The following is a 16,414-nucleotide window of genomic DNA, read 5'->3' on the forward strand; positions in this document are numbered from 1 at the left end:
CTAGAGATGGTTGAAGCCATAGATATGGCTCTGAGTAAAACCGCTCTGAGTCCCCTTCGGGGTGAGAAGGGTGGGGTATAAATACTGTAAATAAATAAATGAAAGCTGACTGTATTGCACTGTACAAACTACCAAACCATAACAGATGAAACACTTTTCACATTCCTTTGTAGACCAAAAAAATCTCAATCTGAAATGTGGAAACAATTAGAGGAAATAATACAAGACAGCACCTGTTGCTTTCTACCAGTGTCAAAGCTGCCATTAAAGTTTATTGCTATGTGGTTATCCATAATGACTGCAGCAAAACAATTAGAACAATGTAGTTACTGTTGCTACATACAAACTACAGGCCATGAATGCAATTTAACAATCAAAGGGTAGAAATACAATCTGAAATCAATACAGAATTCTCTGAATGCTCTTCTGCTGCAGTTTCAAATTCTTTCAAAAAATACCAGATACTGATGAAAAAGCAACTTTATTATAAAGATTATCTTACTACCAACCCAGAACTTGTAAACAGATTAAGTGACTTAGATCTTAGTCAGTAAAATTTAACAAGAGTGCTTAAAGAAAGGACAGAGCAATTCAACCACATACTGTCAGGAATATTCAACAACTGAATGTGAAGACAGTAAATTCATAGTCAGAATCTTTGTTTAAATGCTAATGTAGTGTTCTGTGAATATATTTCCCACTGTCACTTTGTGGCTTGTAGAGGTAACTCATATTAATTTTTACATTATTATCTTAGATCACTGCCCAGTAATTAAATGACTGCAACTTAAAAACTAAAACTATTGTTTCTGTTCCAATTCAATATGATATTCCCCCTTGCTCTTGATGAATTACTGAACTAGCCAACATACTTTAAAAGATGACAGGAGAGGGATTCAATACAGGCAAAGTATACATCTATCGGGGGGGGGGGGGGTAACAAAAGACAGCTCTTCAGAAAAATCGTATCACAAAGGATAAAAAGCAACTAGATAGTACTGGGCAGGAGGAAATGTTCTGACGCAGTCACTGCCTAATGAATCTTCAACGTGTGTGTTTTTTCAATACCAAAGGCTCTATTCCTAGTTTACCAGAAGAAAACAAACAAACAAATAAAACTCAATGCCAATTTTTGTGACTTTATACTGGACATGAAAATATACATACCCGAAAGCCAGTTTTCTCACAAAAATTTCCAATGTGCTAGCTTGAAATGGATTTAATATGAGGGGAGGATATTCTGCTCACAAATGTATCTACTTGGTGTAAATCCAGTAATAGAAGCTGTTCAGTGATCTTCACACTCTGAAGATGTACCTGGATTAATTTTCCCTGAAAAGTACTCAAAAAGGATACTACTCAGAAGATGAGTTTTCCTCATTTCTTGCAGATTGATTCTTCCACATATTTATTACAATAACAATGGTATTCCACGTTTGCCGGAGACTTCAGTCTATTTTGGGGCCCTAGCATTTGACACTTCAAAGTGAAATAGTCAAGAGATTACTTTATGAATATAAGAGCAACCTGTACTTTTTCTTTCAACATAAAACACAGCATGAAACCCAGTCTGTACTAGAAGAGCACCATTGAATTCCTTCATCTTATTTCATTCTGGCATATCTTTCATTTGGCCATTGAATCACGTCAACCTATTTCATTCTGGCATATCTTCTATGTAGCCGTAGTTGTGATTTTAGCAGATTGTTGATTTCACATGAGGTGCAGCTGTGAAGAACAATGGCAAAGTTAAAACTATCAATCCTCCAACCACCAAAAATATCTGCCTTTATTTTGGTAAATTTTCTCATGCTTCTCCCCTGAAAGCATTCTGATGAAGCTGCTGTGCTGACTTAACAGACAGATTTAAAAGTAACTATCTGCTTTCTGTTTCACAGAGAACTTCATCCCACGCAGTCTTCACTCCATTTCTCTGTGCTGACGAAATGGAGTCTGATGGAGGCCATCGCATAACGGAAGGTCACTTCCAGTGGTTGCCTGTGGGACTCGACTGCAGCACGGCAGGAGAACAGAGGAAAGATTGCGTGTTCTGGAGTCAGGTGCTACCTGACTCTCAACCAGACAAATTGAAGCAGGGAAAGGCGGAGAAAGGATGTGGAATGGCCGCCATCCCTAAATATGGAAAGCCATGGGACCTCGAGGGTAGGTAACAGAACAATACAGTTCCCTCTGCTTTTCCCTGCTCCCCCCTCCCCCTGGAAAAAGGTCCTCACTTGGTTTGCTCTTCTTTCCTCCACTTCCCATCCTTCAGAATAACAACTTCTTTTCCTCCTCCCTCTTCATATCTTAAACTCTACTGTCATGCATACTTTGAGACAACTTCTAACTTTGCCAAGATACACTATTTTTTGTGTCCAACAAACAAGGGACTTTTCTTACATACCCATCAAGAAAGAAAGCACTCTGAATGACTGTATTTTCAATCAGCCATGTTTCTCTCTCCCAAAGGAATACGGTCCCACAGTTGTAGCAATTGTTCACCAACCTGAGGTTCCAGTTCCTATATAAAAAAGGAAGTCAAAAATAATAAAGGATAATAGAGCTATAGGCTTTGAAGAAGATAAATAAGGAAGACGTTAATAGGAATAGTCTTGCAAAGCAGGATACATGTTCTTCTTTACTCTGAGAAAAAGCCTCTCTTGACAATATTACATAAAAATGAATACATGAAGCCCCCATATACATGGCAACAGTACCCATGGTTTCATTTTTCCACTTCTAATGCAATATGGTTTCTCTAGACATTGTCTAGGTTTTCCAACTCTAATGTATTCTCGGACCAGAAGTCCTTCATTTCAAAAAAAGGTTAACTGATATCCAGTTTTGCTTATCTGTGTGATGTCTGAGAAGATATCCCCATGGATCTGGAGGTTCTAAACTATATTGTTTTTTAAAATTGACAATAGGAAAATATTCTTGATAATCAAGACTGATAAAAGAAGAAGTCTGGTGCTAATCATATTATATCTTTATGGTCAGCAGTCTGTACAAACCAGCATACCTGGCCATCCCGGCTTATTTGTACTTTCTTGTTGTCATTCCAAGGGTTGAGTAAATGATGAGCAAACTGAAAGGGAAGACTTTCTTTTCGGATCCATTCCACTTTGAATACACCCCCTAAACCAGTAGAGCCCCAATCCTGACTTTTCTCGCGTCCAATCTCTGAAGACATGCGAGCAAAACCCTGCAACAAATTTTAGTAAGACAGAAAATACAATTAAATCCCAGTTGAACTTTTACACTACATTAATAGCACCTAAGAGTGTCTTGATGAATCTTTCAACATTATCCTCCACAGGGGCACACTGGGGTTTTATTAATAAGTAATTCTGATGTATGTTTCTGTATGTGTGTGTGTATTGTTATAAACAGATCAGTTCAAGACACTGTACAGAAATAGACTTATCTATTCTTTAGCAGGGATTAACTTTGTATTGTTGAAAAGGGAGGTTATCTTCATCACCCACAATTGCTTGGGTTGGGAAATGCAGAACTACACCAACTGAGAAAACTGTCCTATCACTAGTCAGCTTCTGCAATTGTATTATTTGAGGTACAGTGACACCTTGACTTAAGAGTTTAATTTGTTCTGTGATTGAGCTCTTAACTAAAAATGCTTTTATCTTAAAGCAAATTTTAACCACTTAAATGCTATTAATCCGTTCTGGCCCCCTGAACCCCCTCCCCATTTTTGTTACATGTCTTTAAATAAGAAAATGTCCTTTATAAGTAACAAATAAGGTATAAATACATATTCACAAGGAATAATAAAAAGAAAAATAAACTTTAAAATGGTAGAAGCTCAAAGATGTGGCAAGGAAGCACAAAGCACAAAGTGAGGAGGCAGAATCATCATTTTCTTCCTACTGTACTCATTCCACCCTCCCTCCCTCCCTCTCTTGCTCTTTTCTCCCTCTCAGTTTTCATGAAGCCAAACATACCAGGAATAAAAACCACACAAAATCAACTAACCCAAATTCCTCAAAGTGGACCAGAGCAAAGCAGCTGAAAGTGTTTTGCAACTTACTGCTGTTTCGGTAAGTGAAAAGATCTTCCTCAATTATGAGGTCCAACAGTTGACTTCAAAGGGCTGTGCTATCACAGACTTGAGATGAAGGGGAATGCAGAGAGATCATATACCTGAATGAAGTCTGAACTGAATGTTACATACACTATGTGTGTGGTGTGGCCAAGTCCAAAACCTTCTTCCTGGCATGATAGCTTTGTATTTTTAAGGAGTTATAATACAGAAGTACATTCAAAGAGACAAAGCTCAGTGAAGAAAGAAAGAAATTTAACAAATCAGCATTGAGGATATATCAGAACTTGTTATATTTTACTATCATTATGATGCACTTTCTGCTGTTAAGGCTAATTTCCCTGAATAGTTCTCACCTGAAAATGTCCTGACCCTTGAACAGAAAACACCAAATAAACAACACTGCTCTCCCAAAAGGCTCGGTTTAGTTTTCGCTCATTACTTGGGGTTGTAGACCAAATTCCCTTCTGTTGTGAAATCTCAAGGTTCCTAAGATTGCTGCTTTTCATAATAAAGTACCGAACTGGCATATTTGGCCTTGGAGAAGGAGACTTGGAGCCCTATCAAAACATGAAATACAGTTTTAAGAAACCCTTTTATTATGTATGCTCAAACATGAAACACGCTATATATATACAGTAGAGTCTCACTTATCCAACACTCGCTTATCCAACATTCTGGATTATCCAACGCATTTTTGTAGTCAATGTTTTCAATATATCGTGATATTTTGGTGCTAAATTCGTAAATACAGTAATTACTACATAGCATTACTGAGTATCGAACTACTTTTTCTGTCAAATTTGTTGTTAAACATGTTTTTGTGCTTAATTTGTAAAATCATAACCTAATTTGATGTTTAATAGGCTTTTACTCAATCCCTCCTTATTATCCAACATATTCGCTTATCCAACGTTCTGCCGGCCCGTTTATGTTGGATAAGTGAGACTCTACTGTATATATATATTGCAAATATTCTTTAAACAAAGTTATACCAATTTTCCGCTTTTATTTCGTGTCAAAAGCATTGCATAATAAATAAGTTTAAAAGTGATAAAGGAATCACAAGCTGTTAAATAGTTTTAGATCACAAGCGGGCAACAGCAACCACATTGTCCGTAGCTTTAAACAACTCCTCCTCCATACATGAGGCAGGACATTGTGGGCAAGCATACATATGCGGAGTTGTTTGTTCTGCTCCACAGTCACACAAGGTGGAGGATTCCTCCAGGTAGTGCCATCTTGCCAAGTTGTCTTTTGATCTGCCCACTCCACTTCTGAGTCTGTTTAGGGACTTCCAAGTTGCCCATTCTTGGTTTGCCCCTGGAGGAAGACCCTCATGGGGGGGGGGGGGGAGGGGGGGAGAGAGATCCAGTTGGGACTGCCTGGTTTAGCTGCCCAGAGGGATACTCTTGCTGTTGCTGGAGGATCATTAAGAGGAGTGGTGGTTCTCATGAAGCTTTTTGAAATTTTCCTCTACCAAGACAAGAGTATGTCTATTTGGCAAATGGAAATTTGCAATTTAAGAAATGTATCAGATATTACAATTACTAAATTTGTATTTTAAATTATTATTATTTCATACACAACAAGATTAGTACACAGCAAAAAAATCCTTCTGCTGGCTTTTGTATTAGATCACATGTCAGACACTTCCCATTTTTGTTATAATTATTATTTCCTCATGGCTCAAGGTAGGGCACAACATAGCTAAAAACATACAATCATAAACATTATATAAAAACATTGAAGTATGAATTATTACTGTATCAAAGTAGGACAAAGGAAAAGTGAACCAAAAAAACCCACTTAAGAAAGAATAAGACCAAACAGATTTTCACACAATATTGTCAGTTCCTGAGGTTCAATACTACGTGACAATGACCTGAGTAAATGAAATATACCAATAAATGAATTATTTCAGCAAGAATTCATTCAATTTTAATAGCCTGTAACAAGATAAGCAACAAATACTGTACCTTTCCAGATGATGGAGGAGAAGGACTAGCACAGGGGCTGGGATAACTACTGCTATCAGTAGATTTCACAGATGATGAAATCTGTGAAATCTGCTGGTCGGACCTGTCCTCTGTACTTCGTTTAGGATGTAATACGCTTCTCTCTTTGTATTTCAATGGCTGGTGAAATGCTGGAGATGCAGACTTCATGAGGACTCTTAGAAGTTGAAAGCAAAACACAGTGCTTAATGAATTGTTAGTAGCTAACAATGAGTAGAAAGTTTTTTTAACTTTCTAGAAGATGATAGTTATAAAGTTAAAGTGGTTCTTCACATTCATAGGCTGGAGCCTACTTTACACACGTTGTAGGTAGATAATTTGTATTGAAATAGAACTAAAGCAGGGCTTCCCAGACGTTTTTGGTCATGGAACCCTTTAGAAGATTTTTTTCCCATGGAACTCTGTCCCTGATTTTTCTGCAGAACCCTAACTCTGTTGCTAAACATTGTGAACACACAAAGTTTTTCCCTTTCATCTATTCCTATTGCATGGGTGTTTTCTAGAAGATAGGTTTGAAAATAAGGATATTCAAATTTTGGTTTTACAGCAGAGGTACACTGAATTTCAATAAGATCATACTCTGGCATAGAATTTTTAAAGGTTTTTTCCCCCCCAAGATTTTCAAGAACCTCTAGGCTGCTTTTCGCAGAACTCTAGGTTCCATGGAACCCAGTTTGGAAACCACTGGGCTAAGGAACAAAATAAGCAGGGCTCCTTGGTTACAATATAGGGGTGGGGGCAGAAGAAAGAGATGAATAAAAGTTGTTGAGGGCTGTTTCATGATAATAAATCTTTTCCAGTTGAGCTTGTAAGGAAGTGATTTTATGTTTCTACAAAAGTGAGTTGTGATGCATTGCAACACTCTTCCACTTATTACATAAAAAACAAACAATTCTACCCATCTTTATTTTGTTAAGCTGTTCTTGTAAAAAGCTTTGAAACTTGAACATTACCTTAATACTGTATTATTCTGCTCTTTATTTATATCATAACTTAAAGCTGATTTGGGGGGATTTCTGAAAGAGAAAATGGCTAAATAACTTCAAATTGTTTTGAAAAATAACTTACAAACATATTATGACTAACTTCATATTATCACGCTGTTCTGATCATTTATTTATGTTTGTGATTTCTTTAACAAAGTGTGGGAATATGTTGATGCTATTGATATCTTTTGTAGTTAATGTGAATTGCTTTGCTATTCCAAGACCTCTATGACAACTAGTCTATGTTTATTTAAATATATGTCTTGAATATGTTCCATTGACATCTGATTTACTATTTAATTACATTGATAAAATGCAATTTTTAACAGTAACCCTCAGTCGATTGCATATTATTACAAGTCTTATATGACTTCTAACAGAAGTTATACAAGTTTATTATGCCCATATAATTATTAATGCCAATGCTTATTTTGAACTACAGTGTTCCCTCACTTATCGCGGGGGTTACGTTCCAGGACCTCCCGCAATAAGTGAAAATCCGCGATGTAGGGACATTATATTTATTTTAATAAATATAGCATCCCTCCCTCACTCTCTTCCTCTTTTAATGTACTGTACTGTATTCCTTCTTGTTCACTGAGGTGAAGAGGCGCAGGCAGGGCCTACTGGCGCTGCCTGCGGGCGGCTGAGGAGGACAGGGCGGGCCAGGCCATGAGCCTCAGCCTGGGCCTTTTTGTGCCTGCAAAGGAGGGCAGGCCCTATGAAAAAAGCCCGTGAAACAGCGAGTCTGCAAAAACCAAACTGCCAAGTAGCGTTGGAGCACTGTACTTTGTTTCATCCAAGCTAAAAATATTGTTGAAAAGCTCACAAAATTGGAAGAAAATACAATGTATTTCAACTGTTCCCAGCTTTTTCTAACATACTTCAATAGTCCTGCTATATTTTAAATGGAAAATGCAAAAAAAAAAATCAGGCACCAGAAAAATCTTACTTCTATCTATTTCTGTTGCTAAGTCATAACCACAGTTTATATGTACACACTGTGATGCTGTAGTTATGACTGAATCGCTTTATGCAAGTCAGCCCATGCTTTAAAGCTGCAGGAGAGGACTTTCTCTCTATCCCACCACTTTTCCAAAGAAAGTCCAGCTGCCTCCCTCCTTGCTCTTTTGTTGTCAGCAGGTGAAGATGTATTTATTCAGCAATTTTGTAATTATTGTAAGAAACTTTGAATCACTCTTGAATAAAAGAGAAAGGCATCATGTGAAAAGGAAAAGCTGTCTTTCTGACTGGCAAATGAATCAAGCACAAATAAGACCAGACCTGCTGCTTCAGTAACCACTGGTTCTGAAAATAAAGGCATATCTGTATCTATAGTTTGCTACTGTAAATCTTTTGAAAAACACAAGTGGAATTCCCACAGCTTTCAAGATTATGCTAGATTACAACTCCCAATAAATCTAAGACAATATTGGCAATAATGAAAGGTGTAATGGATTACAATTTGGTAACAAAAAGGTTTTACCATTCATACTTTTAAAAAGTGAGAATTCATGAAAAAACATGATTCTGGTTTTTAATGAAATAGCCCACTGGATTAAGATGCATCCCTTTCATTACACACACAGGTTCTGAGGTCGTGAGTCATTCTAGGTCAGGACACCAACCTCTCAGAATTAAAAGCCTCATCAGCAAACTCTGCTTCTGCGGAGGTTTTCCGACTAGTGTTTGATCTCCACGAAGAAGCTAAGGGAAGTTCTTCAGAGGACATTGGTCTTGGTCTCTGCCCAATTCCTGAAGGCTGCTGTAGACCTGCGGACTGTTCTTCAGTGCTCAGCACTGCGATGATGGCTCGTATCGTGGCCTCATCCACTTGAGACCAGGGCTTTGAAGGAGCTCTCATCCGTCGCAGGAATAAACTGTGCCATTTCTGCCTCAGCTGAAGGAGAAGGCTAGCTGCCTGTAAAATGAATGCAGTTTCTATTCTAAAACACATGCGCCACCAAAGTCTTTTTAAGGACCAAAAGGCCAGACACAAGTAACTACATAAACTGACATTCTGTTGAGCAGTTATGAATACAAAAATTAGTTCAGTAGCCACGTTTATGACCATGGTACACACACAACCATCACACCAAATAAATGATGGAAGTCTATTTTGTTCGTGACACAGGTTCAGCAAGATGTTTCCAGATACTCCCACCAATGATTTCCAGTTTGATAGTCAGAAGCCAGATCTCCTGTTGAAACACCTTGTTTCACTAGTTGATCGCTGGTGAGAGACTACTGGGGGGCAGAGGGACAGTTATTTTTGGTTTGGTTTTTATTTTATTTTTATGTGAAAAGGTGGTTTATTTTGTTGGTGACAGAAGTTCAGCAAGGTGTTTCCTGTGCTCCCCCTCCCCTGTCTTTAGGTCATAAAGTCCTGTCTCTTTGAATCTTTCCCTCACTTTCATCTCCACCATTCCCTATCTAAAACCCCTGCTGTGCTGCTGTTTTGACTGGCAGAGAATTCCAACTCCTCCAATTCCCACCTCTCTTCTGTCTTAGGGCACTTCCACACAGCCATATAATCCAGAATATCAAGGCAGGAAATCCCACAATATCTGCTTTAAACTGGGTTATCTGAGTCCACACTGCCATATATCCCAATTCAAAGCAGATATTGTGGGATTTCTTGCCTTGATATTCTGGGTTATATGGCTGTGTGGAAGGGCCCTTTACCTTCTTTGGCTTTCTTAGTAAAATAACGTTATCTTCAGTACAGCCTTCTAAAATCTCTTGGACAGCTAATGCAGCCTAACAGTTTTCCACCCCTGTTCTAAAGCAATCACTAAGACCAATACTTTTCCTTCAGAAAAAAGAATTATTAATTATTAATAAGTAACTACCCACCTCTGGATCTAGTTTGAAATTGAGCCATTCATCCAGTTTCAGTGCAGCCAAGTTAGCGGTTGTTCTGTCTTCCATTTCGCTGTCACTGCTGTCATTGGGAGCACCATCAACTATAAGAAAAATCCTATATATATTAGCACTACATTACAATAGAGGATTTACACCTGAGGTGGGCGCAGTGCAGGCTATGGCCCCGTGTGGACCCATGTTGGTTTTGTTTTGAGATATTATGACAAATCCCCCCCCCCCCCCCCACATACACACATATTCTCATTGTGGCAAAAAGCTCATTTCTACCATGTTTACAATTCCCTCCCAGCTGTTTTAGATAAAGGCAAGGAGGCTTCAGGTCACTATCTGGGTTGGCAGGGAATGCACTTCCTGAGCATAATATAGACCAGTGAGGGTACCAAACTTTCCAGACCTCTCCCCAAGGATTTTAGAGGGTGAGGTGCGGCAAATTTTTAGAAGGATTTTTAAGGGCTGGAGAACTGTGGGAGCAATGTGGCCATCAAAGCTGGTGCTACTGCAAAGTAAATAGTACATACAAACAAGCAGTGGCCTATGCTGACAGTGGGGAAACTGCCATATTTCATTGGAGGGCACCTAAATTTTGCTAGGAAATGCCCAGACAAGAGCAACTGCTCTTTTTATTTTATGTAGTTTTATTCTGCCCTGTTATCTGGTTCTGGGTGTTTTAGTGGAACACTTAGTACAGCACATTTACATGCATACACACACATGCAATTTTATTTCCATTTTTATGTCACTGGAATTCTCACCTGAGCTAAAACACAACTTCACAATTCAAAGGATTAGAGCAGTGAAAAAGGTATAGCACATTACTGGACAATTTACACACACATATATATTTTGCTTTTCTCATTATCACATGCCTTCCATAGAAAAAACTATACTATGCAAAATAGCTTTCAAATTTCAAAATATTGAAGAGAACTAAATCTAACAACACCAGCAAGAGAAATTATGGAAGCTGTAGCTAATGGAAAGTAGAAGGAAAGGGAAGTGGATCAGAAAGCATCAATTTCCTTCCCACTTAAACAAAAAACATATTTAGGCTTACTTTAAGTAATACATATAAAATACTCTCCAACACTGGATGACACATTAATCCTACATTTCTTGTATAAAGCATATATATATATATATATATAGCAAATAGAACGATTCTTATACGATAACTCTACCTCTGAAGGATGAAGGCTCTTGTAAAGCATTGCTTGGCAACCTAGCTGATCCACAGAAGAGTGCCACAGTGACTGGAGTTACAACTGAACAGCACCTGATATTGGCAATTCGGTGGGCTCTTGTCATTTCATCATATATAAGCCAGTCAGTAGGGAGTGCCTGAATAGCTGCCACTTGACCATTAGCTGGAGGAATCTGTTAGTAGCAACACAGGGAGGCGGTTTGGCAGAGTTTCTTCTTTCAGTACAATAAATAAGGCAGTTTAAAATATCAGGTTTGAAATAAGCATTGTCACTTATTTGCAGAATATAGACTAAAGCACCCCATGCTGTAGCAATATAAAATATAAGTAGCTGTGGAATTCATTATTGCCTCAGTGGGAAACAACTGAAGCACAGGATAACAAACCAGCTCAAATCTTGGCCATCAGTCTAATCGTGGCCAAAAGTTTAAACAAAGGTTTAGTGGATAACAAATGTCATATGTATGTGTGTTTGTGTGTGTGTGTATATCTATATATATAAAATGATGAAGTTGTTTGCGCAGTGACTATAACAACAAAACTAAACATCCCAGAAATACGAAATTTGGCAACATAATGCAAAAGGCTTGCCTCCAGGTTACAACAACACAACCACACCACAAAACCACAATCCAGACCCACAAAACTCACAACAACGCATCATGCGATAACAACACAACTAAACGCCCCAGAAATACAAAACTTGGCAACACAATGCAAAAGCCTTGCCTCCCAGTTGTAACAACACAACCACACCACAAAACTACACAGGACCCACAAAACTCACAACAACGCATCGTGACTATAACAACACAACTAAACGCCCCAGAAATACGAAACTTGCCAACACAATGCAAAACCCTTCCCTCCAGGTTGTAACAACACAACCACACCACTAAACCACAATCCAGACCCACAAAACTCACAACAATGCATTGTGACTATAACAACACAACTAAACGCCCCAGAAATACGAAACTTGGCACACAACTAAACGCCCCAGAAATATAAAACTTGACAACACAATGCAAAAGCCTTGCCTCCCGGTTGTAACAACACAACCACACCACAAAACCACAATCCAGACCCACAAAACTCACAACAATGCATCGTGACTATAACAACACAACTAAACTCCCCAGAAATACGAAACTTGGCACACAACTAAACGCCCCAGAAATACAAAACTTGACAACACAACACAAAAGCCTTTTCTCCCAGTTGTAACAACACAACTACACCACAAAACCACAATCCGGACCCACAAAACTCACAACAACGCATCATGAATATAACACAACTAAACACCCCAGAAATACAAAATTTGACAACACAACGCAAAAGCCTTGCCTCCCAGTTGTAACAACACAACCACACCACAAAACCATACTGGACCCACAGAACTCACAACAATGCATCAGGACTATAACAACACAACTAAACGCCCCAGAAATACGAAACTTGCCAACACAACACAAAAGCATTCCCTCCCGATTGTAACAACACAACCACACCACAAAACCACAATCCGGATCCACAAAACTCACAACAGTGCATCGTGACTATAACAATACAACTAAACGCCCCAGAAATACAAAACTTGCCACACAGCTAAACGCCCCAGAAATACAAAACTTGGCAACACAACACAAAAGCCTTGCCTCTCAGTTGTAACAACACAACCACACCACAAAACCACAATCCGGACCCACAAAACTCACAACAACGCATTGTGACTAACAAATACAAAATTTGACAACACAACTCATCCACCTCCCCAATCCCTACATTCACACTTGGCCTCCAAAAAAACAATTACAATAATAACAATGACAACAACAACAATAAGAATCAATACCATCACAGGCAAGAAACAGCCAGGCACTGAGGCTGAGAGGCCAGTCAGTGCTACACTGGGTCTCCAAAAAACAATACAGTAGCATCTAACTTATCCAACCTTCATAATCACTACAACAACAATAATAAACACCTACACAGGCAAAACAAAAAAAAATTATTGTACCACAATAAAAATGTAAACCGCACTCAGCAGAATCAGACATTACAATTAACAACAAACCAAAGACAACAGGGATCTCAAGCAATTATCAATCAACACAAAAATTGAAGAAGGTAACAGACTTCAAATACTACTACTAATGTGAGTATAAAGAAGGTGGAGGTCACAGCATCAATACAACCTAATGTAGACTGACCAACACCACCAGACTAAGCCACAGCAACGCGTGGCCGGGCACAGCTAGTATCTATATATATAAAATGATAAAGTTGCGGGCGCAGTGACTATAACAACAAAACTAAACATCCCAGAAATACGAAATTTGGCAACACAATGCAAAAGGCTTGCCTCCAGGTTACAACAACACAACCACACCACAAAACCACAATCCAGACCCACAAAACTCACAACAACGCATCATGCGATAACAACACAACTAAATGCCCCAGAAATACAAAACTTGGCAACACAATGCAAAAGCCTTGCCTCCCAGTTGTAACAACACAACCACACCACAAAACCACACAGGACCCACAAAACTCACAACAACGCATCGTGACTATAACAACACAACTAAACGCCCCAGAAATACGAAACTTGGCAACACAACGCAAAAGCCTTCCCTCCAGGTTGTAACAACACAACCACACCACAAAACCACAATCCGGACCCATAAAACTCACAACAACGCATCGTGACTATAACAACACAACTAAACGCCCCAGAAATATAAAACTTAACAACACAACGCAAAAGCTTTGCCTCCCGGTTGTAACAACACAACCACACCACAAAACCACAATCCGGACCCACAAAACTCACAACAATGCATCGTGACTATAACAACACAACTAAACGCCCCAGAAATACGAAATTTGGCACACAACTAAGCACCCCAGAAATACGAAATTTGGCACACAACTAAACGCCCCAGAAATACAAAACTTAACAACACAACGCAAAAGCCTTGCCTCCCGGTTGTAACAACACAACCACACCACAAAACCACAATCCGGACCCACAAAACTCACAACAACGCATCGTGACTATAACACAACTAAACGCCCCAGAAATACAAAATTTGACAACACAACGCAAAAGCCTTGCCTCCCAGTTGTAAGAACACAACCACAACACAAAACCACAATCCGGACCCACAAAACTCACATCAACGCATCATGACTATAACAACACAACTAAACACCCCAGAAATACAAAACTTGCCAAAACAATGCAAAAGCCTTGCCTCCCGGTTGTAACAACACAACCACACCAGAAAACCACAATCCGGACCCACAAAACTCACATCAACGCATCATGACTATAACAACACAACTAAACACCCCAGAAATACAAAACTTGCCAAAACAATGCAAAAGCCTTGCCTCCCGGTTGTAACAACACAACCACACCAGAAAACCACAATCCGGACCCACAAAACTCACAACAACGCATCATGACTATAACAACACATCTAAACGCCCCAGAAATACGAAACTTGGCAACACAACACAAAAGCATTCCCTCCCGAGTGTAACAACACAACCACACCACAAAACCACAATCCGGACCCACAAAACTCACAACAATTCATCGTGACTATAACAACACAACTAAACGCCCCAGAAATACAAAACTTGGCAACACAACACAAAAGCCTTGCCTCTCAGTTGTTACAACACAACCACACCACAAAACCACAATCTGGACCCACAAAACTCACAACAACGCATTGTGACTATAACAAATACAAAATTTGACAACACAACTCATCCACCTCCCCAATCCCTACATTCACACTTGGCCTCCAAAAAAACAATTACAATAATAACAATGACAACAACAACAACAATAAGAATCAACACCATCACAGGCAAGAAACAGCCAGGCACTGAGGCTGACAGGCCAGTCAGTGCTACACTGGGCCTCCAAAAAACAATACAGTAGCATCTAACTTATCCAACCTTCATGACCACTACAACAACAATAATAATAAACACCTACACAGGCAAAAAAAAAAGACTATTGTACCACAATAAAAATATAAACCGCACTCAGTACAATCAGACATTACAATTAACAACAAACCAAAGACAACAGGGATCTCAAACAATTATCAATCAACACAAAAATTGAAGAAGGTAACAGACTTCAAATACTACTACTAATGTGAGTATAAAGAAGGTGGAGGTCACAGCATAAATACAACCTAATGCAGACTGACCAACACCACCAGACTAAGCCACAGCAACGCGTGGCCGGGCACAGCTAGTATATATATATATATAACGTGTATATGTACAAACACTCCTGTTGTATTGTGAAGAGTAGCACACTCATATTTCATAAAAAGAGGTATCTAGTGAGACGTTTTTATGAAAAGCTATTCCAACCAAAGATCTCAGCTCACAGAATGTAGACTCACTTGAATCAAAACTATTCAGATGGATAATTAGTTTCCACATTTAATTTTGCTTTGGTTTGTGAAATTATGAAGATCATGACCGAGACAAATATACTCCATGATTTGTGAAGTGTGCTACGCACTGCCTAAATATTTTCTTCCTAAATTAAATAGGTTCATCTTAAATTTAAATGATTATATATGATCCACTCTACAAAACATTACAGATTTTTTTATATCAAGGAAAGATGAAGGAACACTTGGGGCTGAATTCAACGTTAGTTCAAACTGGAGTAGATCCACTGTAATTAATGGGATGTATATAAGTAGTAATTAATCACTCCCACATATTCCTATACTAAGAATGCATTCAGCAGGAATATTGTATAACCTCTGCAGAAAAAAAATCCTGAGCTAAAATTAGGAAACACTACTGTGAAAACACCATTCAAACAGTTCTCTTTCTTTTCATGATCAATAGCATTTTATTAACAGCACTTCATTTTTTCCCTTTCGTTTATATATATATATATGAGAAGCAGTCCCATCTTTCTACAAGACCAGCCTGCCATTTTATTTTATTATCATCGTACCTTTTTATATTGAGGTTGGCTAAGAACTGAGGTAGGATGAAATCGGACTTTTTTCTCTTTTGGTCCAGTCAGTACAGTGTTCTCTCTATCAACATGAACTATATTTGGATACATTCCAGCTACTAAGGCACCTTTAACCACAGCCCAGTTTTCTGAATTTGTGTTGACATCCCTTATATCACCACCACCTCTGGCTCTAACAAATCCTGTAAGAAAGAAATGTACACTCTATTAACCATTTCAAGA

At 38.7% G+C, this 16,414-nt stretch overlaps 1 protein-coding gene across 3 annotated transcripts in view; it reads right to left on the bottom strand.

Moving 5' to 3' along the window:
- Positions 1-236: 236 nt before the first annotated feature.
- Positions 237-16,414, bottom strand: part of ythdc2 (YTH N6-methyladenosine RNA binding protein C2) — a 38,700-nt gene continuing 22,522 nt past the window's right edge. For 2 of the 3 annotated variants that reach the window (XM_062972171.1, XM_062972173.1), the window contains 10 exons: positions 16,169-16,374; positions 11,129-11,324; positions 9,921-10,030; positions 8,693-8,985; positions 7,032-7,094; positions 6,040-6,235; positions 4,417-4,620; positions 3,023-3,205; positions 2,405-2,521; positions 237-1,728 (listed from right to left, as the gene is read on the bottom strand). In XM_062972171.1, the coding sequence (XP_062828241.1) occupies positions 2,441-2,521; positions 3,023-3,205; positions 4,417-4,620; positions 6,040-6,235; positions 7,032-7,094; positions 8,693-8,985; positions 9,921-10,030; positions 11,129-11,324; positions 16,169-16,374 (1,532 nt within the window). In that variant the 3' untranslated portion in view covers positions 237-1,728; positions 2,405-2,440. The remainder of the gene's footprint in view (positions 1,729-2,404; positions 2,522-3,022; positions 3,206-4,416; positions 4,621-6,039; positions 6,236-7,031; positions 7,095-8,692; positions 8,986-9,920; positions 10,031-11,128; positions 11,325-16,168; positions 16,375-16,414) is intronic. The other variant, XM_062972172.1, reaches the window with a different exon arrangement.

This window comes from Anolis carolinensis, chromosome 2 (genome assembly GCF_035594765.1).
Source record: "Anolis carolinensis isolate JA03-04 chromosome 2, rAnoCar3.1.pri, whole genome shotgun sequence".
Taxonomy (NCBI): domain Eukaryota; kingdom Metazoa; phylum Chordata; class Lepidosauria; order Squamata; family Dactyloidae; genus Anolis; species Anolis carolinensis.